The sequence below is a fragment of the Benincasa hispida genome, chromosome 1 (assembly GCF_009727055.1).
Source record: "Benincasa hispida cultivar B227 chromosome 1, ASM972705v1, whole genome shotgun sequence".
NCBI lineage: Eukaryota > Viridiplantae > Streptophyta > Magnoliopsida > Cucurbitales > Cucurbitaceae > Benincasa > Benincasa hispida.
The window spans coordinates 77,428,605-77,456,584 of NC_052349.1; the positions used below are offsets into that span (position 1 = coordinate 77,428,605).

General features: G+C 33.9%; 1 protein-coding gene across 2 annotated transcripts; it reads right to left on the bottom strand.

The window, feature by feature from the left end:
* Positions 1-4,333: 4,333 nt before the first annotated feature.
* LOC120083034 (ubiquitin carboxyl-terminal hydrolase 25) lies at positions 4,334-19,744 on the bottom strand. Of its 2 annotated transcripts, none has more exons than XM_039038532.1 (8): positions 19,341-19,744; positions 18,775-19,252; positions 18,608-18,683; positions 18,395-18,487; positions 9,590-9,676; positions 8,722-9,515; positions 8,033-8,161; positions 4,334-5,258 (listed from the first exon to the last, which is right to left on the bottom strand). In XM_039038532.1, exons 1-8 carry the CDS (start codon positions 19,519-19,521, stop codon positions 5,153-5,155), a joined length of 1,944 nt encoding a protein of 647 aa, XP_038894460.1. In that variant the 5' UTR covers positions 19,522-19,744; the 3' UTR covers positions 4,334-5,152. The 2 variants fall into 2 exon arrangements, with proteins under 2 accessions (XP_038894460.1, XP_038894470.1); XM_039038542.1 differs by having other exon boundaries at positions 8,722-9,512; positions 19,341-19,743.
* Between the last annotated feature and the right edge of the window lie 8,236 nt (positions 19,745-27,980).

Sequence of the window (27,980 nt, forward strand, 5' to 3'; positions counted from 1 at the left end):
AGCAATTTTTAAAAAACATTTTATCATTTTTAAACACTAAATTTTAAAGGAAAAACGTTCATTTATACTTCTAAATTTTGAGAGGTGTATCAATTAAAATTATGAATTAATAATTATATTAATTTAACTTTTGAATGTATTGATTTATACCTTATTAGATATACCAATTTATAAATTTTACCACATAAACTTCTTAAGTGATTTAAATTTAAATTTCAATTAGGATTTTCTTTAAAAAAAAATTAGTTTATGCATCAATTTTAATAGTCCTTTTTTTTTTTTTTTTGTTAACATGATATTTGAAGAAATTTACACACGCGTAGGAAGTCGTACATTGATGGATTTCAAAGGCAAAATCAATAATAAAAAAAATATATATTTCAAATTGATTCACTTATGATAATTAGGATTTTAATTGAAACAATTATATAAATCCTTACCAGATATTTTTTTGGATGAAATTTGAAGGAATATGTAGATTAATACACTTATAAAAATTGAGAGTTTAATTTTATACCATTATTAGTTCCTGTTTTAAATTTTTTATAAAACTCACCATTTTTAGAAGTATTAAATTAGTTTTTTTTTTTTTTCCTTCTTAAATCTAGTATGAAGTGAGCAATGAGATAAAGATGAAATCATTGTTGATCTCATAATAAAGGTTATCCTCCATGTGTTGTGAGTTTGAAGAGTTCTATATTCACATTTCTGTGTGAAGTATTCAAAATGATGGTGATACTGTGTTTTGAAAATGTGTAGGAACTGATTACTTAATTCAACCAATTATAGTTTGTTTCGTTTTGTACAATGCATCTTTACAAGTAATTACTTTTCTATCATTCTAATTTTGTTTCTAATATAAGTCTGAGCCCATGGTATCTTCATTTTGTTGTCGACTTTTTTGTGGTATTATCAAAATTCAGTCATTTTTTTTAGATTAAAGGTACAAATTCTCTGTTAATAACTATTTAGGCCTCTTTTGGTAAAGTATTTTGCTGTTAATTTTTCATTTTTAAAATGTATACTTATTTCTTCCTAATTTTTCAATTATATTTTTATCTTTGTAAAATAAAGATTTGAGTTCCCGATCAATTCTAAAATCAAAAACAAGTTTTTGAAACCTTCTTTTTCTAATTTTCAAAACTTTTGGTTGGTTTTCTAAGACATTAGTAGAAAGTGGTTAACAAAGTATAGGAACTTGTGTGCAAAAATCGTGTTTAAAAATTTAATTTATAAAAATAAATAATCAAATAGTTATCAAGTGAAACTTAATCTGTATTTTTTGAAAAATTATACATTTTCTTAATTTTTTAATCATGGTTTCCATCTTTTCCAAATAACTTTTTGAATTCTTAGTAAAGCTTCAAAAACAAAATTAAACTTTTAAAAACTATAGGTCGAATCTGATGACTTTAAATTTTTTTTGAGATAATCAATTATTTTTTCTACCCTTACTTAAAAGTTCCTCTCCTTTGTTATTCGTTTCTACCAGTGCCTTTAAAAAAACAAGCTAATTAAGGTTTAAAAACTAAAGAAAATGTGTTCGTACGATCTTGTTTTTTATTAAGAAATTAAAAATTCAAATAATGTTTCTTCCACGAAGTTTAAAACCACAGTTATAGAGGAAATACAAGTTAAAAAAAAAAAAAAAAAAAAAAAAAAAAAAAAAAAAAAAAAAAAAAAAAAAAAAAAAAAAAACTGAAAACAAAATCTTATATCTCACTCGATAACCATTTTGTTTTTTTATTTTTTTTTCCACTTCCTAATAGGTTAAGTTTAAAAGAAAATTATTTCAAATGGTAAAAATGTTGAAAATATTTACAAGATATAACAAAATTTTATAACTATCAATGATAGATGTTGATAGACACTTCTATCAGTGTCTATGACACATTGATGATAGACACTAATAGAAGTTTATCAGTATCTATCAACGTCTATCATTGATAGTTCTAAAGTTTTGCTATATTTTATAAATATTTTTGTTCATTTTTCTATATTTAAAAACAACTTTAGTTTAAAAGACCAAACTAAATTTTAAAAATTAAAAAAAAATAAAATTTTAAAAAAAATAGATTTTAAAAACTTGTTTTTATTTTAAAATTTTGACTAAAAATTCAACCATTGTAATTAAGAAAAATGCAAATTATTGTAAAAAATGTGAAGAAAATAGACTTAATTTTTAAAAACTAAAAACAAAAAACGAAATAGTTATCAAACGGATCATAATTTTTTAATTTTAAAACTTTATTTTGGGTTGTGAGAAACCCTCTTAGAAAGTATAACAAAACAAATAAATTAAGAAAATAAAATAGTGTTTATGCGCAACTTCTAAAAATCATAAACCAAAAATAAGGTAGTTATCAAATAGAATTGTAGTTTTCGGAGGAAAAAAAAAAAAAAAAACCTCATTTTTTATTATGAAATTTTGCCACAAATTAAATAGTTTCCCTAAAGAAAAGATGAAAGCCTTTGTGAAAGAAATATATAAGAGGACATGTCATTATTCTTCAGTCCTTGCACATTCAACGCAAGCTTTATGACATGCAACTGATGCACTGATCATGCATTCAAAACATCTCACCAAGCACAATGCTCGCTCTAACCTACCACATCAGACTAAACAAAAAATTAACCTACTCCATCATCACCCCAACAAACATTACTGCAACTTGATGAAGTTACAAAATCATTGTTTATATTATAATGCAAAGTGAGATTCATTCTTGCCGTTCAAGACATTAAAGTTAAATTTAACATCTAATTGCTTGTTGACCTAGATGAACACCCTTAGAATGCGTTTGGAATAAGAAGTCGGTTATTATAGTCCTAAGTAAAATTGGATTATACTAGTTTGTGCTTGGAATGTAGATTATTTTAGCTTGTGTTTAGGATGTAGATTATTTTAGTTTGAGAAGAAAATAGTAAACACTATAGCAAAAAAAATGATAAATGTAAAATAATAAAAAATAAAAATGTAGCAAATAGTGAATACTCTAACAAATGAAAGTTCTAAAATAATATTGACAGTAGTTAATTGAAAAATGCAAAATAGTATTTACTATAACAAGAAATAGTTATTATAATCTTAGGATAATCCTTACTCTAAACACACCTTTAATATTTAGGAATCGTTTGGTGCATCGAGCGTGAGTTTAGTAAAGAATGAATCCCACTTTGCGTTATAAAATGAAACTAACACTTGATGCACCAAAAGACCCCTGAATAATTAAATATTAAGCGTGTTCATCGAGGTCAACAAGCAACTTTAGCTTTAACATCAAGCCAAAGAATGAATCCCACCCTTGCATTAAGAGTCATTTTATGAAAATGACACCTTTACTCAGTTCAACTGCAGTGCCACTCATTTGATGTTTCATTTAGTACGCAATGATGTAAACGAAACATCAAACTATTTGGAGAAAATATCACTTTTTTGTCTCTGAATAAATCAGTGAGACAGAGACAAAATAAGAAATAGAAAACGTTTTCTTAATAAACAATACTTCTCTCCTAAGATAATTCCTACAAAATACTTTCAAAGGAACATCATGAATCTTTTTTAAGCTTTAAAAATAATCGGTTCACATGTGCGAATCTCCAGACAATAAACCTGAGCAACCGCTAACCACGCAAAATAAAAACCCATATTCCTTCGAAACAATTTCAAAAACAACACTAGACTTCCAGGAAAGAGAATTAAAACAAGAAAAACTACAAAGAACCAAGGGAAACCAGATGATTTACATCCAAAGAGAGAATAAAAAAAACCTATTGTTCCATTATTGAAGAAAGTACCTCATTTGAGTTTGGAGAATAGGCAGGCAGAAGCTGGCAACCCTTGCACTTCTGGGTGGCTGGTTTAGGTGAGACTCCTATAAAGTGTGATACCCACAAATATAGAAATATAGATATGGTGCATAAAATGAAATAACACAACACAACAAACAAAATCACTACGAACGAGAATACTCAATCCTACCATCCATAAAGATAAGTTTTAATGTAAACTTGAGCCATGATCAATTTGTTGATAGAGCAAAGAGATCTAACTCATCTTCAATTAGAAAAGAGCCAAGAAGTCAAGAACGTTTTAGACAACATAATGTCTTTAACGCACATCATCAACTGAGTCTCAGCTGTTTGGCTTCTAATTTCCTAAAACAATCATAAAAAAGTTCTCCAAATTTAGTCCCACTCTCTAAAGAGAATCCAATTTTCTAGTTTTCAGATTGTTATAATGTTTCAAACAAGTTTAATGAAAGAAACATCCTTTAAAAACAGAACGGCTCCATCCAGAACTTTCAAATACTACCAAAAAAAAAAGAGAGGATAAACTGAACGTTAGTTCTAACTGCTTGACACAAACCAATAGTAATCTCCACTATGGTTATGTACAATTCTTGTACAATTCAAAGTAAGAAGTAGAACTGAGCAGCATTAAAGCCAAAAGAGATACATGACAATATGACTGACAACTAGATGAAATACAATCAAAACCTTTGGAAGCAGTGTTGCCTGAAATGTTTCCAACTCTAGGGTGCTGCAAACAGCCTACTGTGTCATTTTATCGCACCGAGTCAGGTACAAGATCAAATGTACGATGTAATAGGTTGCTCAAAAGCAAAGACTTGCATGATAAAAATGCTAACTCAATGAAAGCATAGATATGTTTCTCTCCCGCAGTTTCCCTATATTTCTTCTTTAAAGAAAAATTGGTAATGCATCCACAACATAATGACTGTAAGCCAAAAATCCTACCAAAAAGGATATTATACAAAATCAAATAGAATTCCTGAACTTTCTTCTCTGCCACCAGTTGTGCAGGTTTGAGGTATAAAGAAATTTCAATCGTGCGCATCAGTGATCCCAACTTCTCACAAGATTAATGGTAAATCCACTGCAGCGGTTTGAACAAGGTAAAGGACAAATTCCCAATGATGCAAATGCTTGCTTGAACAGAGTATAGGGCATATTCTTCATATATCACCAACGGGGCATTCCATTCCCATCAGAAGGAACAATTACAACAGAATGAATTTTGTTATATAGATTGTGAAGTCTTAGCATTATATGGATGCACATCAAGAACCAAGATAAGGGTTTTTCTCAGCACAGCTACCACCGGATTAAAAGAGGAGACCCACCAAGGTTACTTTTCTTGGCTAAATAATTGAAGTTTTTTAATAAGGTCCTCTTTTAGAGGTTCTGGTATCCGTGAAATAAACTTTGGTTTGGCATCTGCAATCAGCACTTTCCTGCATTGTGTAAATCCACGTGTAAATTACAATATATTAAGACAGGAAAGCTCCGAGAGAAATGAACTGCATGCATATGATTGGAGTAAACGTGAAAAGAATAAAACCAAGAAGATTGTGCTGGAATTCCAACTATTGTATTATACCCCAAATAGCAAGTCAGTTAAGGAGAGGAGGGCAGAGCCAGAAAATTATGCCCTAAATCAAGCCATGACGGCCATTATTTATCCTAGATAATTTATGCAAACCAAGGATTTAAGTCAACTATTCTAAGTTTCTAAGATCCTATACCCAACCAGACCCTAGATCAATTAATAAAAGCGATCAAAAGGAGCTCTTCCAACTGGTGAATGTTATTAAAAGACTTCAAAAGAAGGGAAAAATAAAGCCCAGGTCAATCAGCAGCAGATATCCCCACTACAAAGTCATAACTCTCCATTCTTTCGTTTTCTCTCAATAAAAATTGGTCTCTTATCCCCAGAAAAAAAAATTAAGAAAAAAACATAAAAGGGTCACAACTCTCAATTAGAAAAGATCACGGAAAAAGGAAATCCACCAAATGAAAGTCCAGATACACAGAACCTTAGCATCAGTATGAAGAGCAGGACACACATGCACTTGAAACAAGAATGGCTTATCAACATGCACTTGAAACGCACAGTTAAATAAGTAAAAATTGACATACATAATTCTCCTTTGAGACAATAAAAAAATTGACATACATTTATAGACTATTTCCTATACGACTGCAATCCATTAAATATCAAGCTCAATGACAGAAAAAGGCAGTTAACAGTATAGCACACCGAGTTTTTAAAGTAAACAAAATTGTGAATTAAAAATTTGGAACAAAATATATTCCCAGATAAAGACTAGATCAAATTGCAGTTAAATTATGAAAGCAATTCCTTAGCATATCACGTGTATAAAACAGGATAGTCAATAAAATAAAAGCAGAACCCAAGCAATGAAACTCATATTCATTAACTGGCATTTGAGTATAAGCAACGCATCAATGACAAAACAAATGAGTTTGACCCACATACAATGGACAAGAGCTATGAACAGAGAAAAGACCAACAGCATAACTGAAGAGCTACCATCAGTTACAAATGTAAAACATTATTGCAATCTCCAAAGCACATAAATAGGCGACCTTTTTTTTTTCTTTTGACAGTGCCATGTTAAATTAAACGTATAGGACACAGTATATATTTTTTAAATAAATTTTATTTTAATATTTCCAATAATTCTCATAATTAAAAAAATGTTTTCATTTACCATGCTTATGCATTTGTGACAAGCTGTTCTCTATTAAAATATTCCCAGATAGATCCAACCAACTAAATTTTTTCTAAATGATTTAACATCTTATTGAAAAGACAATTCAAAATCAATAATGCTTATGCACTGAGCATTTATATGTACTTCACAGTTCACCCCCAAATTGTTCACGTATATTGTGCTTAACAAATATTCAACGCATGCCCAATTCAATTTGTCTAACCAGTGTCTATAACAAATCCCTATTATGCCTAACAAGTGTCCAACATGCGTATGACAAGTGTTGGACAAGTTCCCCAAATTTAAATGTCCATGGCTTCATGGTTTACATATACTGGTACAGTTCTTCATGCCAATTTAAATACCATTAGAAAGAGAAATACTTCCCTTTCTATATATACGAACACTGTCACAGCTAATCAAGAGGGATTTCACAATCCAGGTTTGAGGAATTCCAACAGAATGGGAAACCAAAAACACTTGAGGATCGTTTGGTTTAAGATTTTCTTGATGCCTAGGAATTAAGGATGACTGGAAATTATAAACCCGGGAATAAGATTGTTGGGAATCAATGATAACTTTGTTTGGTTGTGCATGGAAATGTTATCTAAATTTTATGGGAACAAATTATCTTTGTATTTAATTTATAAAATTAATTGTGACAACTCTATAAAATTTTATAGATTAATTGATAAACAATAAATTCAATTCAAAATTTTGAGAAAAATAATTATTTAACAATCAAATAATAACAATAATTAAATTATTAATTACAAGTATTTGTAAAATGAATAATTTATAACTAAAGCTACTAGAAATATGAGCAATTATAAAGTATTAAACTAAACCAAATTTACCTTTCAATAATTAATTTACACCATAATAATTTTAAACAAAATAAATTAATTCAATCTTCATTCATAATACAGAAAAGCATGAGAATAAAATGATAAGAATGAAAGGAAATAACGTAATAAAAGAAAAATAAAATAAAAATAGAAAAAGATGAATAATAAATAGAATGAAGAAGGGAAAAATAAATCAAATAAATATATTAAAGAAAAAATAGAAAAGAAAAACATGTAACAATATTACATAAAAGCAGAAAAAGTATTTAAAAAGTTGAATAATAAATATAAAAAGAAAAGAAAAATAATGAATAAGAAAAGAGAAAAAAGACAAATGGAAAAAGGAATAAAATATGGAGGGAAAAAAGAAGAAGCAAAAGTGGAGATTTATTAAAAACCCACCAATTACGGTGGGAATAAAAGACATGCAAAGAGAAGCATTCTTGATACCTAGAAAAAAAAATTCCAGATAATACCTCAAATTCTCCAACCAAACAAGGATTTTATATATCCATGCCCATTCCCACCCTCTATTTCCTCGAGCCAAACGGCCCATTAAGAGCTTTCTTCAGAAAATGAATGTTCATTTCAAATAATAATGACTAGAATAAGTTGTATGAACATGTAAAAAGTAATACGTACTTTAAGTCATTACTACTTGGAGTGCTGTCCATTTCCCGTAAACATAATCTTTTCCTTGAACGCATGCAACTGCAGACCTCCTCTAACCAACCGCATGATCTTAAAACTGATAAAGCTTCTTTCTTGAGACTAAATATAGATACAAAAAAGTTTTCAGAGTCCACAAAAAACTTGATAAAAGTAAAGCATAAAAGAAATAAACTACAGAGGTACATCAGAAGCTTTGTAGTAAACGTGAGTCTGGCACACCTAATTTTAGAACTTCTCAAGAAAAAATCTTAAAACGTGTTTTATAAAATTGGTTTTAATTAAAATGCATGCTTGGGAAAATTTTTTCAAAAGTAATTTTAATCACAAGTTGCTTGGTTACAAAAGTTCTAACCATAAAACGATTCTAAAGTGATTCTCGCTCAATCACCTTTTGGATAGTCAACTTTTAAGTGATTCTTTAAAATGAATATAAACCAATTTGGCTATTTCAAAAATAATTTTTATTTATCAACAAACAACTCTAGATTTAAGAGAGAACAAACACTTTGGCGACCATATTGTGTATTACGTCAACAAAAAGACAAATCTAGTCAGGACAAGAAAATTCCCATTCATCTTAATCTACCAAAGATCATAAAATCAAAGAACTAGACTTCATTGAATTCGATGGAGAAATATTTTTTAGGAAATTAACATACTCTTGTTTCAGGTCTTCAACTCTTTCCCGAGATTGAGCATCCTGTTGAAACAAGATACAGAAGTCCGACTTTCTTTTGGCCATTTTGACCTCAGAGGGGCAGTTGACTGCATTATCCACTTCATCATGATCAGACCCTCTTCCTGCAGTGAACTTGTTATTCATAGGATTACTATCACATAGGTTATGTTTATCTGCTTTCATTCCCATACTCCCACCATTACCATTACTGTTCATTAACACAGATTTATGTTCCCTCTCAGTGACATCATGATCAACTTCAAAATTTTTCCTGCTATTTCCGTTCCCAAAAGAAGATTTATGTCTTGCACCATTTTCCAGAGGCAACGAGTTTACATTCTCTTTCTCATTCTCCTTGATGGACTGATCCTTCTCAAGAACAATCTTTCCGTTAATGGTGGAAGGAGCTCGTATGGAATTAGAATGTCCATTCATATTAGAATGTCCATTCACATTAGACTTTCCCCGCGGACTGAAAGTTGGTTTATCTACCTTAGATAAACTTGAAAGTTCCTTCCGAGAAGATTGCTCAACATGGGATCTGGTTTGTGCTGTTTTAGTTGCAACAGAAGGTTTTGAGATTTTGGATCCATCACTGCTATTGCATTCATGAGATTTTACACCATTGGAAGCAAGAGCTGTGCTAGCAGTTACTGGCCTTTGGTTCGTACGAGAGAAAAAGAGAATATAAACCTTTTCTGACAAAACCTCCTGCAGATTTGAAACTGTAACAAATGAGTCGTTGCAGCAATACCACCTACCCGATGCATCCTGCTAAGGAAATACAGAAAACCTTGTCAGGATCTGAAATTATCATATAAATTTATATGGATATGACCCACAATTACCTTGATATATGCATAATAATGTCCAGACTCTGCAGAGAAGCCTGAATGCACTATGGTACCAAAGAGCTTGTACTCTGGCCGTGAATCCTGCAACAAGATTTAAGAAATCGATTACAACAAAATATAACAAAATGAATTAACAAAAGTCAGCCCAAAAAGGACCAAAAGGAAAAGTCTGTAGCATAATGAATCATTCAAAAGAGCAATAGAACAAAAATTAAGGACATCACTATAGAAGAAGGTTGAACAAAGATGCTTATGGTAAACATGCCATTTTTTTTTTTTTTTTGGGGGGGGGGGATGAGAAACAGTCAGAGAAATTTCACTGATATCATGAGATTACATAGTATTATTCCACTGTGTAGTAAGAGATGTAAGACTGTAATCACAAAAAGATGGGGTGAGTTTACACCAAGTGAGCTGTATACAAAAGATTATCAAAAAAGCAAGTGAAATTCGTCTCTTTATCTTCAAAGACCTGATTGTTTCGTTCATTCCAAATGAGCCGTAAGTAATTTTCCTCTTAGCTTTGAATGGGTGGCCAATCAGAAGCACATTCAATAAAGTGAGAGAGTCATTTGAGAACACCATATGGTAGTTGAAGTTTTGCAGGATTCTCTCTCAAAAAGATTGAGCAAATTCACAAAAGATCAATAGATGCATAATGAATTCACTATTTGGATGGCAAAGAACACACCAAGGAGCCGATGAAATCTTATGCTACCATGACTAACTTCCCAAAGGAAGAATCGGACCTTTTTTGGGATAGGACCATTCCAAATATTCTTGTAGGGAGAAGCATTTTGATTTTGTCCTCTAGAGGCCATATGCAGAGTGATTGACTTGATGAAAAACGACTGGATTTATCAAGAATCTATCTCCAAGTATCATTCGCAGTAGGGTTCATTGGGGGCAAGAGCAAAGAGGACATGGTAGTCTAACTACCACAATCTTAGTTTCAGTACGGTTACGTCTCATTCCAAGGTCCCATGCTCGATGGTCATGGTTCCAACATTGAGCAATTGAGGCCTCTTTGTGGTCGGATAGAGCAAAAAGCCTCAGGAAAGCATCTTTAAGGGGCGTGGTTCCCACCCAACGTCTTTTCATAATAAAGTATTATGACCATAGCCAATCACATGAACAATATTATCAAGGATAAGGTCACTCATCTTAGCTATGTGAACCCAAGGTCCTTCGAATCTTTTAGGGAGCCTATTTTGTGGTTGTAATGGTGAGCCCATACTTTGGGTCAATAATGAGTCTCCAAGGGTGTTTTCCTCGGTTTGGTATCTCCAAATCCATATTTGCTAAGAGGCCATTATTTCATTTCTTCAAATCAATCAAGTCAAGGCCCCAATCTTTAGTGGGAAGTTGAACAATTTCCCATCTAATTGAATGGATAACTCTATCCTCTTTTTGCCCATTCCACATAAATTTCCTGTGAAGTTTCTCAATTCGATCAATAGCCTTGGAAGAAATCTTGAAGATAGACAAGTAATATGGAGAGAGATTGCTAAGAGTGGCGTGTATCAAAGTAAGTCGGCCTCCTTTTGGAGACATGAGTGCCCAACTATTAAGACGTCTTTCCACCTTTTCAATGATAGGCCCCCAAAAAGTAATAGATGATGGTTTCTCGTTCAAGGGTAATCCAAGGTATGTAGATGGCCAAGTGCCAACCTTGCATCCATATGAAGCAGCCACTATATTATCCGAGGCATTATCTAAGCGAATGTCTAAAATCTCAAATTTGGCATGGTTGATGCAAAGACCGGAGGCTTCCTCAAAAGAACCAATAATCTTAAATAAATTTGCCAATTTTTCATCATTGTAAGATGAAAAGAGAATGGTATCATCGGAAAATTGCAAACGGTTGATGTTGAACCCAGAATTTCTAACCGTAAATCCCTCGATGTGGCCATCAATCATCCCATTGGTGAGCATTCTACTGAAACAATCAACCACCAAGGAGAACAGGAATGCGGAGAGGGGGTCTCCCTGACAGAGGCCACAAGATGATTTGATTTTACCTTTAGGCCTACCATTGATAATAATGGAGAAGTTTGTGGAAGAAATACAGCCCCTAATCCACCTTCTCCAGGTATTACCGAAGCCTTTTGCAACCAAGAATTTGTCAAGGAACTCCCAATTAACCATGTCAAAGGCTTTCTCAACATCCAACTTTATCACCAATTTTGTTTCTGATGTGGTGATCAATCAATTCATTTGCAATCAAGGAGGCATCAATAATCTATCGATCAACCACAAAGGCAAATTGATTTTTGATGATGGTGGTAGGTAAGACTTTCTTTAATCTTTCAAATAAGACCCTCGCAATAATTTTGTAAAGGCACGTGGTAAGACTGGTCGGTCTATAGTCCCCAACCCTTTTGGCATCAACTTTCTTAGGAATCAAGCATAAGATTGGCATTGATAATAGCTTTCTCAAAAAAGTCCTGGAACACTCTTTTGATATCATCCTTAAGGATGTTCCAATACTTTTTGAAGAATTCTGAAGTATAAACATTGGGGCCGGGTAAGTCCCCAAATCAGAAACAGCAAGCCAAATCTCATTTTTTATGAATGGGGTTTCCAAGGCATATGATTGCTCTGATGAAGAATTCTGAAGTATAAACGTTGAGGCCGGATGAGTCCCCAAATTAGAAACAGCAAGCCAAATCTCATTTTCTATGAATGGGGCTTCCAAGGCATATGATTGCTCTGATGAGATAAGGTCCCAATTGTCAATGGGAGGAAAATCTCTATTGCCAATCTCTTTTGTGTAAAGATCCTGGTAGAATTCAAGAAACTCGGCCTCAGTCTCGTTGTCATCGAGCAAGCTTTGCCCCTGTTTAGAAAGAATCTTAACAATTGTGTTCTTTCTGTTCTTGTAGGACATAAATCTATGAAAAAGTCTAATATTATCGTCCCCCTCCTTTCATTTGATCTCACATTTTTGCCTCCAACTAATTTCCTATGAGAAAGATAGATCAATGAGTTTGGCTTTAATAGAAGTCCTTCGGAGATGAGCAGCTTGGTCGAGACGGTATGCCTTTTCATAATCATCCAGCCTACTTAATTCGGTCATCAATTCTGTCCTTTTTGTTTGTGAGCAACCAAATGTGTCTCTGTTCCATACTTTCAGCGTTTGCTTGAGATTTTTTAGTTTTTGAATAAAGCCATGGCCAGCCCAACCGTTTATTCCGTTACTTTGCCACCAACTAGAGAGCAGATTGGTAAAGGAATGATGTTCCATCCACATATTTTCAAATTTGAAGTAACCAGGACCCCATCTCTGTAAGCCAAGAGTCAAGTGGATCGGATGGTGGTCAGATGTCGGGCGAGGAAGACATTTGATAATGCCACTAGTGAACTTATCAATGCACGAGCCCGAAATGAGAAACCGATCAATTAACATCATCATTGGTGGCAATCTAAAATTGGACCATGTATACTTGTTATCTGATAGGGGAGGACGAATGAGAGAGTAATCATCAATGAACTTGTGGAAGTGGTCCATACTAGCAATTCTCGACTTGCCATTAGATTTTTCAAATGACGATCTTGTTACATTGAAATCTCCTCCAATAACCCAATGAACATTGAAAAGATGAGCAAGGTCATATAGCTCTTCCCATAAATAATCCCTATCTTTTGCCTTAGACAGTCCATATACTCCTATCAACCAAAATGTGCAACCATCCATGAGAGAAAGACGTAAGGAAAGAGAGTGGTTACCTTTAATGACTTCGTCAACATTGGTAGATGGATCATTCCACATTATAAAGATACCACCAGCCATATTGATCACATCCAATGAGGCCCAAGCAATATGTCAAGAGCTCCAAATAGCTTTGATAAATTTCCAATCAATATTAGCTCTCTTTGTCTCCTGTAAGATAACAAAAGTGGCATTGGTTTTGTTGGGAAGGTCTTTAACCGATGCTCTTTTCTTCCACGAGCAGAGGCCATGGACATTCCATGAAAGGATAATCATTCAGGGGCGGGTGACCCTTCTAAAACAGGATGCAATTGTTCCCTGTCATAATTAATGGAGGATGCAAGGTTTTTTAGTTCCCTTTTTAAGTCTAGCAGCTTTCGAATTTGACTTTCCACCTTCTTTAGTTTTGCTCGGGATAGCCATAATACAGAGACCATGTTTCATAAGCCAAGGTGCTAGCGTGCAAATACCCGAGTGGAGCAGAGAGCTATATTCTCCCTTGACACCTTTTCTGTTCAAAAGGAGGTCTTCACTAGCATCTTCGTCATTGGTAGACATCATAAACTCATAATCTTGGGCAGCTTGATAATCCAGGGCGTCTTCATAGATATCAAGCAAGAAGGTTGATAAAGGTGATCGAGGGTCTTGCTTTGTTGAAACCAATTTGGTATAGGGACTAGAAAACTGCTCTTCATAATCGGATTATAGGTCAATCCTTTTCCCAGTTGAATGTCGAGTGCCCGTAAGAAGGTAGGTCTGCTTGCCCTTGATAACAACCGCCTCAGTGTTAGGCAGATGGCAATGGGGTGGGCTGATTTGAGCTAGTAGGATCGGGAATGATGGAGGTGGAGTTGATTTTTGATAATCCAAGGGAAAGAGCAAAAGATGATTAGGGATGGGGTAATTTGAGTGGTGATAGTGGCTCGGTTAATTGGTTAAAAATGTGGCGGATTTGAAGGATTTGGGGTGGGCTACAATGGGGAGTGGGTGAGTGGGCCAGTAGGAATAGGTCCAGAGTTTGGGCCTGACTTAAGAAAGGCATCAAAAGAAGGGGTGGGTGATAGAGTGGGTGGGCCGGTAAGTGAAAGCCTAATGGTTGAGTCAAGTAAAGAGTTGGTATCGGCAATAGGGTTGGGCAAGGGATTTGGGTCGGTATGGGTTGGGGATTGGGGTTTAAAGAATCGGGAAGGTCTATTGGGTTAGTATGGGATAGGGCTTTTTGACCATTGGTGGGGGATCGGGTTGGGAGAGGACGACAGTAGGTTAGAGGCAAGTAGGAGAGGAGGCTTGTTGGTCAGGTTGCGTAGAGCACGTGACTTTGGGATGTGCACTGGCTTTGTCCTTGGTAGCTTGTAGGGGTGTTCAAAAAAACCAAGCAACCCAACCCAACCACCTGGTTTGGGTTGGTTCTAAAAAAAGGGTTCGGTTTAGGGTTTATTGTAATGAACCCGAGCAAGCTGGTTCGGTTCAAAGGGTTCAAAGGGTAAAAAATCGATTTGAACCAAATCGACCCAATTACATAGCCCAGCAGTCGCAACCCGCAGCCCATTTAAATTGCTTTAGGGTTTCTTCACCATCATTGCACAGAAACTCGACACGTGGCCTTTAGGGATTCGTGCAAGGGATTTTTTCAAAACTTCCATCTCACTTCAATCTCCATCTACCTCCTCTTTCGTCTCACGTCTTCGTCTGGCGTCTGCCTTTAGGGTTCATCTTCATCCTCAATCTCATCTTGTTTCTTCGGAATCTCTAATCTTCATCTCCGTCTGCCAGCATGTTCCGAATCTTCGACTCTCCGTTCCGAATCTCTGCCTTTGTCGTTTCTTCACCATCATCTAGCGTCTTCTTCTTCTCCGTTTCTTCACGTTACGTCATTGCTTCACGCCATCACTAGTTAGCCACCCATGACCCAACTCCTGTTTTCTTCTTTTTATTTTCTTTATATATTTATTTGTCATTGGTTCACAGTTCACCCATGCTCACAAAACTTTTTTTGGTTTTTCTTTATTTGTTAATATTATAATTTAAAGATGGAATGCAGTAAGTTGATCAATAATGAATCGCCACCTATAAATATTCCAGATGCATGTTCTAAACCATCAATAATGATAGTCATTGGCAAGAGAAAACCAACTACGCCATCGTCTTCAGTGTGGGATCACTTTACAAAGATGGAAAAGTCTGACAATGTAGGTATAAGATGCAAATGTAATTACTGTGATAAAGATTATGCTTGTGATACTTCTTCATGTGGAACTAGTACCTTATGGAAGCATTTGAGAAAACAATGCAAAAATTATCCATAAATAGAGTAACCTAAAGGGAAAACAATACTAAAGTTTCAATTGAATGAAACTGATGTTAAAGGTGCTATAAATATGAATTTTTTGTCTACTGCCTTTAGTCAACAAAGAGTTAGAAATGCACGTGCTAAGATACTAGTATTGTATGAGTTACCATTTAGATTTATAGAGACAAAGGGGTTTAAAGAAGTTTGTAATGTCTTCAAGAATCACAATTGTTAGGGATATTTATCAAGTGTGTGTGGATGAGAAAAAAATTGTTGAAATCAACTTTAATCAAAAGTGGTCAAAAAGTGAGCCTTACAACAGATACTTGGACTTCCTAATAGAACATCAACTACATGGTTCTTACAGCACATTTTGTTGATTTTGAATGGAATTAATATAAAAGAATATTGAATTTTGTCAAGTGTTTAATCATAAGCAAGAGACAATTGGTAAAGTAATTGAATGTTGTTTATTGGATTGGGATATTGATAAAGTTTTTTCAATTACTATTGATAATGCAACTTCAAATGATTCGACAATCTCATACATGAAAAGAAAAACTAAAGATTTGGAAGTCTCTTATTTTAGATGGTGAATTATTGCATATGAGATGTTGTGCTCATATTATGGACTTGATTGTCAATGATGGACTGAAAGAATTGCATGATTTGATAGCTACCGTGAGAAATATTGTAAGATATATTAGATCTTCTCCTAAGCGATTGAAAAAAATTTTAGAGTGTGTTGGACATGAAAAGATTGAATCTAAAGTCCTTGTTTGTAGAGATGTCCAAAAAATCCGCAAGGTCAGGGCCCCGCAGGGACCTGCTCCGAACGGGGTGGGGAATCCCCGAATACACATGGAATGGGGGAAGGAGTGGGAATTTTTTTTCCCGTTCACAATTCAAGGCCGACCCCGACCCTGTCCCTCCCCCCCCCCCCCAACTTTGTATATAAATTATAGATTTTTAATATATATATTAATATTGTAGACTTTATTAAGATAATTAGGGTGTTTTAATTATTTAAGTTCCAAGATTTTTATTACTTTAATTCTTTAGATGTTGTAATGTTTAAGATAGGATGCTCTAAATGTTGAATTTTAATTTTTACAAATTATGAGAATTTAGCATTTTAATTATATTTTTTAAATTGCATGTGTATTATTGTTTTAATTAGTAAAATTGATAATATTTCATTTAAATGAAAATTCCATTGAAAATGTTTAAAGAATTGTAAAAAATATATATTTAATTGAAATTTTAAAAAAATATGTTAGAGAAAAATAAAGGCGGGGAATTTTTCCCCGTGAGGAACCCGATCGCCCCGTTCCCCACAGGGAAATTCGCAGGGACGGGGAATGGAATAGGGGGGCGAGGGCGGGGGCGGGGACGGGGAAGCCTTCCCCGTCCCCGTCCCGCCTCGTGGACATCTCTACTTGTTTGTCTGGATGTGTCTACAAGATGGAATTTAACATATTTGATATTTAATCATGCTTTAAAATTTGAAAAGGCTTTTCAATTGTAAGAAGAAGAGGATGAAGATTTTGTACATCACTTTATTGAAGATGAGAATGGAAAGAAAAGAAAGGGGCTGCCGACCTTAGCCGATTGGAACCATGTTAGAACATTTGTAATTCTTGAAGATGTTCTATGATCTTACATTGAAAGTTAGTGGTTCAACTTATGTCACTTCTAATACATTCTTTCATGAACTTTGTGGGATTTGACGACGTTTAATAGGTTGGAGCCAAAATGTAAATAGTGTGATATATACTATGGCCTCCAATATGAGAATGAAATTTGATAAGTATTGGGGGTCTCTTAACAAGATAAACAATGTATTATTTCTAGCTATTGTGCTTGATCCATTATGTGTCCTTTTGTTTCATAAGTATTTATGGGATGAAGTTGCTAGAACAATGACTAATGAGGTAAAAGTTAGTTTGATGCAATGGTATGAGTTTTATAAGACAAGTGATTCAAGTGGTCATACTTCTGAACAACCGTGTCACATAGTTGAAATAAGTGAGGATTGTGATGACACGGAAATGGATTTATAGTTAGAATACAAACAAAGAAGAAAAGAAAAAAATTTGAAGGAAGCTGCCTTGGGGCTTGGGGATCCAAACTAAACAGACAAATTTATGTCTAGCACAAACAAAATTTTCAATCAATCATATAAGAACAGGTCAACAAGCAAGTCTCCATTTAAGATTCTAACAAAGATGTGTTGATTAACTTTTGATTTAGTTGCACTCCTAATCCACCATATTCTAGCATGCAAGCTAAGAAAATGGCAGATACAAGTGCTCGGCAAAAAAAATTACAGGCATTCTGGAAAGAGCAATTCCAAACATGAATAATAATATTTATTGAAGAAGGAATGAAGGATTTATGGTTTGAAACCTCATTGAGCTATATTTAGTCTAAAACTCTGGCTGAAACCTATAATTAATTAGAAGAATAGAGATAGACGATTGGCATTTGGTTCCTCCTAGATTAAAGAAGATCATTGCGACTTTGCCAATGTCTAGGGTAGGGACTTTGAAGTAACTTGCAGAGAAATCCTTACCTTTAATATACGGACATTCATCATTCATCATTAAGAGTGGATTAAGACAGAAAGTATCACACGATTTTACAGTGAAATTGTATTCCAACCAAGTTTTCATCGTTTATGTACCTCATAACATTTATTTAGTTCAATGGACATGTTTACATTCATAACTCGAACATACAAGCAATCTTAATAAAGAAGCGGTTCAGCAACATCATTTGTTTGTTAGACACGCACCTGACTTCCTTTGCACATGAAATTTGAAAGCTGCAAACTCTCCTCATAAGCAATGGCCTTGTCAATTTTACCACCAAATATGCCTTCAAATCTCTGCCAAACCCATCCAAGAACAATGCCTTTACATGAAAGCAGCAACACTACGAACTTGAACAAACAACGGTGAATTGAAATGTGAAAATAAACCGTAAACCAAAGGTTAGGACAGCAAACCTTCAATTGGATGACAAGAATATTTGGTGCTTGGAGTATTGACATCTGCTTCCTAGCCATCACCAACTTCTTACAACTACAAAAGAGACATAATCTCACCGAATCAGACCCGAGCAAAAGAAGATCCCAAAACCAGAGGAGAAAGAAGATGGATATATAAAGCTTACTTGTCACACTTGTACTTATTACTGCCATCTAAAATTTCCAGTTGAAAGAACTTCTGCAATGCCTCTTTAAGAGAACTACTATGCAAAACATCAAGACTAATATCCATTATCTCGTCAACCTTATTGGAGTCGTTTCCACAAGATAAACACTTCACCTGGCTCTGCAAGGCACCCCCGAAAATTTCCTTCACGACCGTGGAGCTTCCAGTGGCAGCTCCACCGTTGTAGCTGCCATTTCTACGCAGCTTCTTTAAACGGAGGCAGGTATTGTGACAAGCGTCAATGACATAACGAAGGAACTCGTGAGCGTCCTCCTGACGGCCCAAGCGAAAATGCTCGGCGAAGATCCTGAGACAGTTTTGGATCTTGAAAGGCGAGTCCAAGGTGAGATCCAAGCTCAAGGACCTCACTATCCGCCTCTCGAGAATGCAAAAAGGACATTCGCGCTTTCGGTCGGCGTCGGAGGAAACAGAATCGCCTGAAATAAACGAACGCATAAAGAGAGAGAATAATTAGGGCATAAAATGGAATGAAATTGAAGAGAAAAAAGGAAGGAAAATAGTTACAAAGAGAGGAGTGCTGATTGCGGAGGCAGAAATTGGCGAGGGGAGGGGTGTAAGTGAGACACTGAAGAACGCTGTTGAGGTAGCAGGTATTGCCTAGGTTTTTGAGACCGAGTGGGGGGCCGTTCCGCCGCTTCTGACTCAGTAAACTCGGTTGCCAACTCATTTGCAATTGCAAGGCCATTAACGACCTTCTTCTTCCAGGCAAGGTTTGTGCAGAGCATTTGAGGCCGCCGGACCGGTACCTCTACTCCCCGACTGTCGCCGCCGGCACCACCACCAGCGAAATCGCATAGCGTTGTTATTATTTTTCGTTGTTTTCCCTCCCTTTCTTTTCTTCTAGCGCCTTCCTTCCCTCTCCCCCTCCAACCGAAATAAAAGAGGACAAATCGTTGAAATGAATTCCTCTCCTAAACCAAACGCGGTTTTTTTTTTTTTTTTCCTTTTATTTCTAACAAGTCTTTTTTCTTTTTGTTATTATTTATTGTTATTATCACTATTCATTTAATAAGTTTTTTACTATTATTTGCCGTTTCTTCTTGTTTTATTTTTTTTCAGAGAAATTTATTTCCCGTTTATGTTTTCTTTTCTTCATGTTTTTTTTCTTAAATTACACGAAACTCTCTTTAATTCCATGGAGACGTTTGGGATAAAAATTATCATCAAAATATAATAACCACCTCTTATTAAAAATTATTTTAAAACCTCCAATTAATTATAGTTAACATTATTTCAAAACCGTCATTTGCTACAATATTTACTATTTACTATAGTTTTTACTTTTTTACATTCATCATTTTTTTATTATTTGATATAGTGTTTACTATTTTCTTCTCAAACTAGAATAGTTTAGACCTCAAATATGTACTATTATAACCCAAACTAAAATAATTCACACTCCAAACAAAAACTATCACAACTCAACTATAATAATCTAGGACTATGATAATTAACTCATTGTCCCAAACACTCCCTATGTTTTATTATGTCCAAATTTTTCAACACTTCCATTTTATCCCAAAAAATAAACATTAGATTTGTTTTTAAATAATCAATCTATCAACTTGTAATTTTCATTTATATTAGGATGTGTTATATGCATGATTTATAAAATTTTGGAACATGCAGTAGATATAACAATTTTCAATTATATTCTTCGTGTTAAGATATGTGTTTATTTTCCTCATAAACATAGTCTTTTTACTAAGCTTTTCATTGTCATGTTTTATGGCAATTGAGTTATAATTATGTCGGCCACTGAGTTTTCTCTATTAATTCTTATATCTTCGATTTTTTAGGGTTTGACTTTCGTAATTTAAGACGTTCTTACTAATGTATACTTGGCAATTGAGTTATAATCTAAGACGTCTGCACAATGTGTAGCTCCCTCATCATTGCAACTAAATATTTGTCTCATACAATTCAATCCTCACTCTCTCAATTAATCATGATATCATATTTTCATTTTTCTTTTTTTGACAAAATGGGTAGGAGATCGAAGTTTTGACATCAAATTTATCGTACATACTTGATGTCAGTTGAGCAATGTTCATTTTGATCCCAATATCATATAAAATAGAAGAGACTAATTTAGAGCTAAAATGATAGAATCATAATTGAAACCTACCCTAAAGTTTAAAATATAGTCGAAACCTACAACTTTAGTTAAACATACACATACCACTTGTTTTACTAGGCATAATCACGTCACATTTCCCGCCTCGTTTTAACGAAATAGTTTAGGAAAGGGTTGTTAGACAAATTCAATATGTTGACAGAAAATATTGATAGCACGTGGCGTTATACCCCAACATGGCAACATCTTTATAAAAATATATCTGCAAAGGAAAAATAAAATAATCATTGATATCCTCTCCACCAATATACTGGATATCCCCAAAAGAAATAAATATTTCATTATAACTTTCTAAATATGATTCTTTTAAAATATAGAAAAACGAACCAAAATATTTATGAGATATAGCAAAATTTAAGAACTATCAATGATGGATGTTGATAGACTTCTATGAGTGTCTATCTTGTAAATATTTTCAACAGTTTTACCATTTGAAATAATTTTTCTTTTAAATATTAGAAGTTCGAAAGCTCACCTTACAAATATAATAATATTGTACCATTAATTTTATGGGGTATGGTGAACTTGCATAAACTATAATACAACCTTTTCAAGTCATAAAGCTGCAATTCAAACACAAATTACCGGCCAAAATAAACTTAACTCCATTGGATCAATATGTATCGATAACCAAGAGGTTTGTAGTTTAAATCTCTCATTTGTACCGAAAATAAAATCACAAATTACCAAGTTTCAAAGTTCTATAGCTCTATGTAACGACCCAACTTCCTAAGACTTTACTAGGAAAAAAAAATAGAGGTGAGAGGAGAGGTGAAATTTTTGTGTGGGAGATTTTCTTAACAACAAAAAAAATCGTACTGAACCTTTTGTATAAAGAAGAACCAGACACGATCCTAAACAAAACCACTTTCTGAGAGCAGGAGAAAATTAAGGGGAGGGAAGTTATTTTCTTACCTTTAATTTAATTTTAAACAAATAAAATAATTTAATTTAATTTTAACAAATTAATATATATATATAATAACAAATTTATTATACACATATACATAACTATATATTACATCTAACTATAGTTTCTATATTGCGTCAAATATAATATGTCTTATAGTTTTAATTCTTTCATCAATGACAGTTAATATAAATCTAATTTATATTAAATTTAATTATATAAATCTGATTCATATAATTAATATTTGAATCATATTCAAATATTTATTTCCTCTCAAATAAACCTTACATTATAATGTATCAAATACATTATAATATAAATTAAGTTAATTATATCACATATAATCAATTCCCTCAATTAATTTGAACAATTCAAATTAAACTAAAATTGTTTCTTATAAATCACCGTTGAGCTACAGAGGGGACCTCATGGACCTATAACTTGGAGCTCCAACGATATTTGTATAATTAATTAAACTATTTAATTAATTTATTCAACATCCATTAACTGTCAGACACTCAACTAAGAATCGACAGTTGCATTCTTCACACTACAGATATATTTATGTATCCATTGTATATAATCAGTCAACAATGTGATGACCCTTCACAAATTGCTCATATGTACAGTTGGACCAAAATTACCGTTTTGTCCCTATAGTTACATCTAACTCCTTAAATACCATTTATCCTTCTAATGAATAATAAATCATAATCCAATTATGACTAGACCCCTCTCGGGCCAAAAGAGGGTGTGGTGCCACTTTGTTTAAGCCATAGAATCAGTCCTTGAGAGAACAATTTATCTACTTACCCCAACCTCGAGGAAGGAGTGAATTTCATATTGTGTAGTTGTGTTCTCAACTCTCCAATCAAACGAATCCCCAAAATGGTATGCTTGTCGAGTCGTCGATCTGGTCACTCTCACCCATACAAATCAAATGACTGTCTTCACAGGCAATGGTTCACAACTCACTCAAGATTTAGGTTATGTCACCTATGGTCATCTTTGTGAAATGTAAGTCTCTATATATGAACAGTGTTATATAATGAGATTAGTCATTTCGTGGTCCGGTCTTGTAAAAGCTTTTTTGTATAGAATACCCCCGCTCACAGTCTTTACGTGAATGATCAGAATTAGATCATTTGTAGCACTTTACAACAATTATAACATCTACAAAGCGGGTCGTACACCAGGATAAGGTATTTAGCCTTATCCATCTAGTACAGACCATTTAGGTTATCACTTAAATATGATCTACCCGTATGTCTCTACATACATGTTTAGCTACAGAAGATAACCTTGAATGTTAATTTACTGGTCTATGGGTTTAATGCTACTAAATGTTAAATAAAACATCTAATATTTTATTAAATAAAAAAATATTTGTACAATACATTACAAACTACAGAACCCTACGACATTTAGGGTATCAACCCCACCAACTACATGTAAGCATTATTTTATTAAATAAATAATCTTAGTCTTAATGGCGGTCCAATATCGAATCCTGGATTAGATTGATATCTATTGATCATCCTCACTGCATAGCAGATGTCAGGTCTAGTACATAACATTGCATACATCAGGCTACAAACAACGGATGCATAGGAGATTTATCTCATTTTCTCAACCTCTGTAGGTGTCTTAGGACACTGTTCCTTAAACAACATAACTTTATGCCTGAAAAGGAGTAAACCTCTCTTGGAGTTCTGCATAAAAAACTTGACAAGTATATTGTCAATGTACGATGTCTGAGATAAGGCTAACATTTTGTTATTTCAATCTCTAAAGATCTGAATACCTATGACAAACAACACCTCTTCCAAATCTTTCATTTGGAATTGGGTCTCTAGCCAATTCTTAAATTCAGTCAGTAGACCTATATCATTCCCAATGAATAAGATATCGCCTACTTACAACACTAGAAAAGCTACTGAATTCTTGATGAATGATGATTCTCTTGTAAACACAAGGCTCATCAACATTATGATCAAATCCATAAGATTTGATTGTAGTATCAAATCTTATATTCAAAGATCGAGAAGCTTGCTTTTAATCCATAAATGGACCGATTAAGCTTACAAATCTTTCTGAATGGCCTCATCAAGATTGCCATTCAGAAAGACAGTCTTGATGTCAATTTGTCAAATCTCATAGTCATAACATGAGGCAATGGACAGGATGATCCAGATAGACTTTAACATGACAACAGGTGAGGACGTCCCTCATAATCGATTCCCTCAACTTAGGTATAACCTTTTACCACAAGTCTAGCTTTGAAGTTTTGCATCTTCCCATCAACACCTCATTTTCTCTTGTATATCTATTTTTAAACTATAGGTTTTACCCCCACCAGGTTTATCTACATGATCCCAAACAGAATTGAAATACATAGATTCTATTTCAAGATCCATAGCTTTGATCCACTTATCTCTGTCAACATCCTCCATTGCTTTTTTGTAAGATAATGGATCCTCAATATCTCCATAAGTTACGTTAAGCTAGGGTTTTTGTTAAACCCATATAATGAACATGCGGGTTTGCATCCTTCTACTACGTCGAGGCTCCCTCAATATTTGAGGCGGATTTGACCTACTAGATGATCCAACTTCAACAACTCTTATTGAGGTATTTGGTTCTTCAACAACTATTGTTGAAGGTTTAGTAGTTTCATTGGAAAGTTCACTCAACACAATCTTACTATGGGGTTTATGCTTCCTTATATGGTTATCTTCTAAAAAGGTAGCATTTGTCAACACAAACACTTTATTATCCTTAGGATCGTAGAAGTAACCACCTCTTGTTCTTTAAGGGTAACCTACAAATAAGCACAATTTTGAACGAGGTTCCAATTTCTTAGGATTTTTCTCAAGCACATGTGTTGGGCAACCCCATATCGCGAAATTATGTAAACTACCTTTACGGTCATTCCATAATTCCAAAGGTGTTCCAGTAACACTTTTGGACGGAACATGATTCAAAATGTAAGCTGTAGTCTGTACTGCGTATCCCTAAAACGAGTTCGGTAAGGAAGCATAACTCATCACAGACCGAACCATGTCCAACAGGGTTCGATATCTCCTTTCCAATACAACATTCTGTTGTGGTGTACTAGGTGCCGAGAGTTGGGATACAATTCCATGTTCTATAAAATAGTCTTGAAATTTTATATCCAAATAGTCTTCACCTCGATAAGATCAAATGTTTTAACAGTTTTATTTAATGCGTTTTCAACTTTAACCTTGTACTTCTTGAACTTTTCAAGGGCTTCAGTCTTATGTTGCATTAAATAAACATATCCATACCTAGAATGATCATTAGTAAAAGTGATGAAATATTCAAACTCTTCTCTTGCCTTAACGTTCATCAGACCATAGAGGTTTGAATGTACAATTTCTAAGGGTTTTTTTGGCCCTGTGACATTTTCCAATAAAAGATCTTTTGGTCATTTTTCCTTCAAGACATGACTCACACACAGGTAAAGAATTTTCTTCTAACTCACTTAGAAGTCCATTATTGATCAATCTCTCAATCATATTGAGATTTATGTGTCTTAATCTTAGGTGCCAACGATGAGCATTTTCCTTAGGAGAAATTTTAAGTCTTTTATTATGAGTTATCACAGTTTCAAACATTTCAGTGTGTAGGACTACTTTAGTTGCTAACGGTCTTAGTACATATAAATTATCTTCCAACTTAGTAGAACAAAGTTCTATACCAATACTTTATTCAAAGAAAAATGTACAGCATATTTTTGTTCAATCAAACACTTTACATAAATTAAGTTCCTCTCTAAGTCAAGAACAAAAAATACATTTTCTAATAAAACATATTTATTCTGTAAAGTAAGTCAGAGTCCTCCAACTATCACAGCTGAGACGACGTGCATAGTTCCAACACACATCGTCATCTCCCCAGCTTTCAGTTGCCGCTAGGAACTAATTGCCTGAAATGAAGAATAAACATGGTTAATGGCGTCTGAATCTATTATCTAGATTGAATCATCATTCTTCACTAAACAAGTCTTTAAAACAAGTAAATCATATTTACCTTGCTTGGCCTTCTTATTTTCTGCCAAGTATTTGGGACAATTTCTCTTCCAGTGTCCCTTGTGGTTATAATGGAAACAAATTCTCTTTGCAGCCTTGGCCTTCTTGCCCTTCTAGGCAGCAGCTGGTGAGTTAGCTTTCCTTTTCCACTTTTCTTCTTCTTTCATTTTATGGTACCGGAAGAAGAAAACACAAACTTAATTCCAGAGGTCAAACCTCTATAGAACTTATTGGAGGATGAATAAACATTTGTCTCACCCTTTTGTTCCTTGGATGTCATTAAGGATTGGAAAGTCTGTAGCTTATTGAGCAAAGTGGTTAGGTTGTAATTAATCATGTTCATAATAGCATTGCTACGGAACTACAAGAAACTTTCATGTAAGGATTCTAGTAAGAAGCTAACCTGACTGGCTTCATCGATGACAAGCTCATTCGTCTCCGCCACATTGAAGTGGGCCATCATGTTAAGATCATGTTCTTTAACAGATGCCCCCTCTTGCATACGGGCATTGAAGATGTTTTTTAGAGCGTCATACCTGATCGTGCGGATGGTTGTCCGAATATCTCCTGCAGGGACTCCATGATCTCATGGGCAGTGATCATAGGCTCATTCTTCTTGGCTAGGACTTCAGAAAGGCTTGCTAAGATATACGCTTGGGCCTTCTCATTTTCCTGTATCCTACGCGCATATGCCTCTCGAATATTTTGAGGAGCATTTTGAGTAGGAACAGAAGGACAATCCTCCATAAGGAAAAATCTCAAGTCATCGATGATTAAAATCATATTGATTGTGTTTTTCCATATGGTGTAATTTTCATCAGTAAGTTTGTCGGCGACGAGTAAATTTAATGTCGTGGAAGTCATAATGAAAAATTATTAAAATATACAAATTATTTATATTAGTATTCAAGCATTACCCATTTGAAAAACTAATCAATTTAACAAAATAATTTAATGCATCCTATGTGACATCTATTTTGCAATGATGTTTCAGTGAGACATAGTAAAAGCCACCATAGGATGATCAAGTACCCTTTCACTAAAATGAGACTATCTCAACCAATATATAGAACAACTCCTTGTTGTTCGGTCCAAGAACTGTTAACTTGTTTAACATTTTCTTGAAAGTGTAACCCCTCATTTTATATTCTAAAATTTTGCCCCAATGAGCCAACCATAGGGAAAACCAACTGAGGCAAAAACTAAAGCAATCTTATCCATTTTTGGAGTTTGAGTAAAAAGTCATGCAAATGTCATCCATAGGGGGACAAAAGCAAACGTGTCTCGAGGCCGAGCATGAAAATTTATTACAAACTAATGAGAGATACAGAGGGATATGTTAACACACGTCTCGCCCCCACTTACTATAAACTCTCTCTCTATTCACCTTGGTATCAACCTATACAAATACCACCCGTAAGGAGACACAAGAAAGGTGCCTTGAGGCCGAGTATAGATCTCACGATGTGAACCTCAAGGGAGAAACATGAAAAATGAAAAATGGAGTATCATATAACTCATTCTCCTCCCACTGAGTGTTTTACTTATGGTTAATTTAACTTAGAAAAATACGACTAATTATTTTACTAAGTGATTATTTAAATTTGCCTAAAAGTAAAACTTACTTTAGATAGTTAAACAATTTTGATTAATGTTCATTAAACACTTTAATAAACCTTAATAAATAATTGCATGCTTGTAGCAAATATATCTAATTCACCTTTACAAGTCAATTACCATGTAGGAGTGTTCCGTTTCCATCAACTTAAATACCCTGGCCTAGACAAAACTAGTCATAGACAAAAGGTCCCTTATAGATACATTTGCTACAAATTTAATCTTTTAACTAAAACCAATTTAATCCTATTAAACTGATTAAAAGATTAAACTTATTTCTAATCTCATTAGAAATGTGATCTTAGGTCTTTGTGAATCATGTTTTAAAACTATTTTAAAAAATGATTCTAACCTAAGGTTTGCATGCAATTATGAATATTGATTTTAATTTCTAATTTCATTAAAGTATAACCTTTATTAAAAAAAAA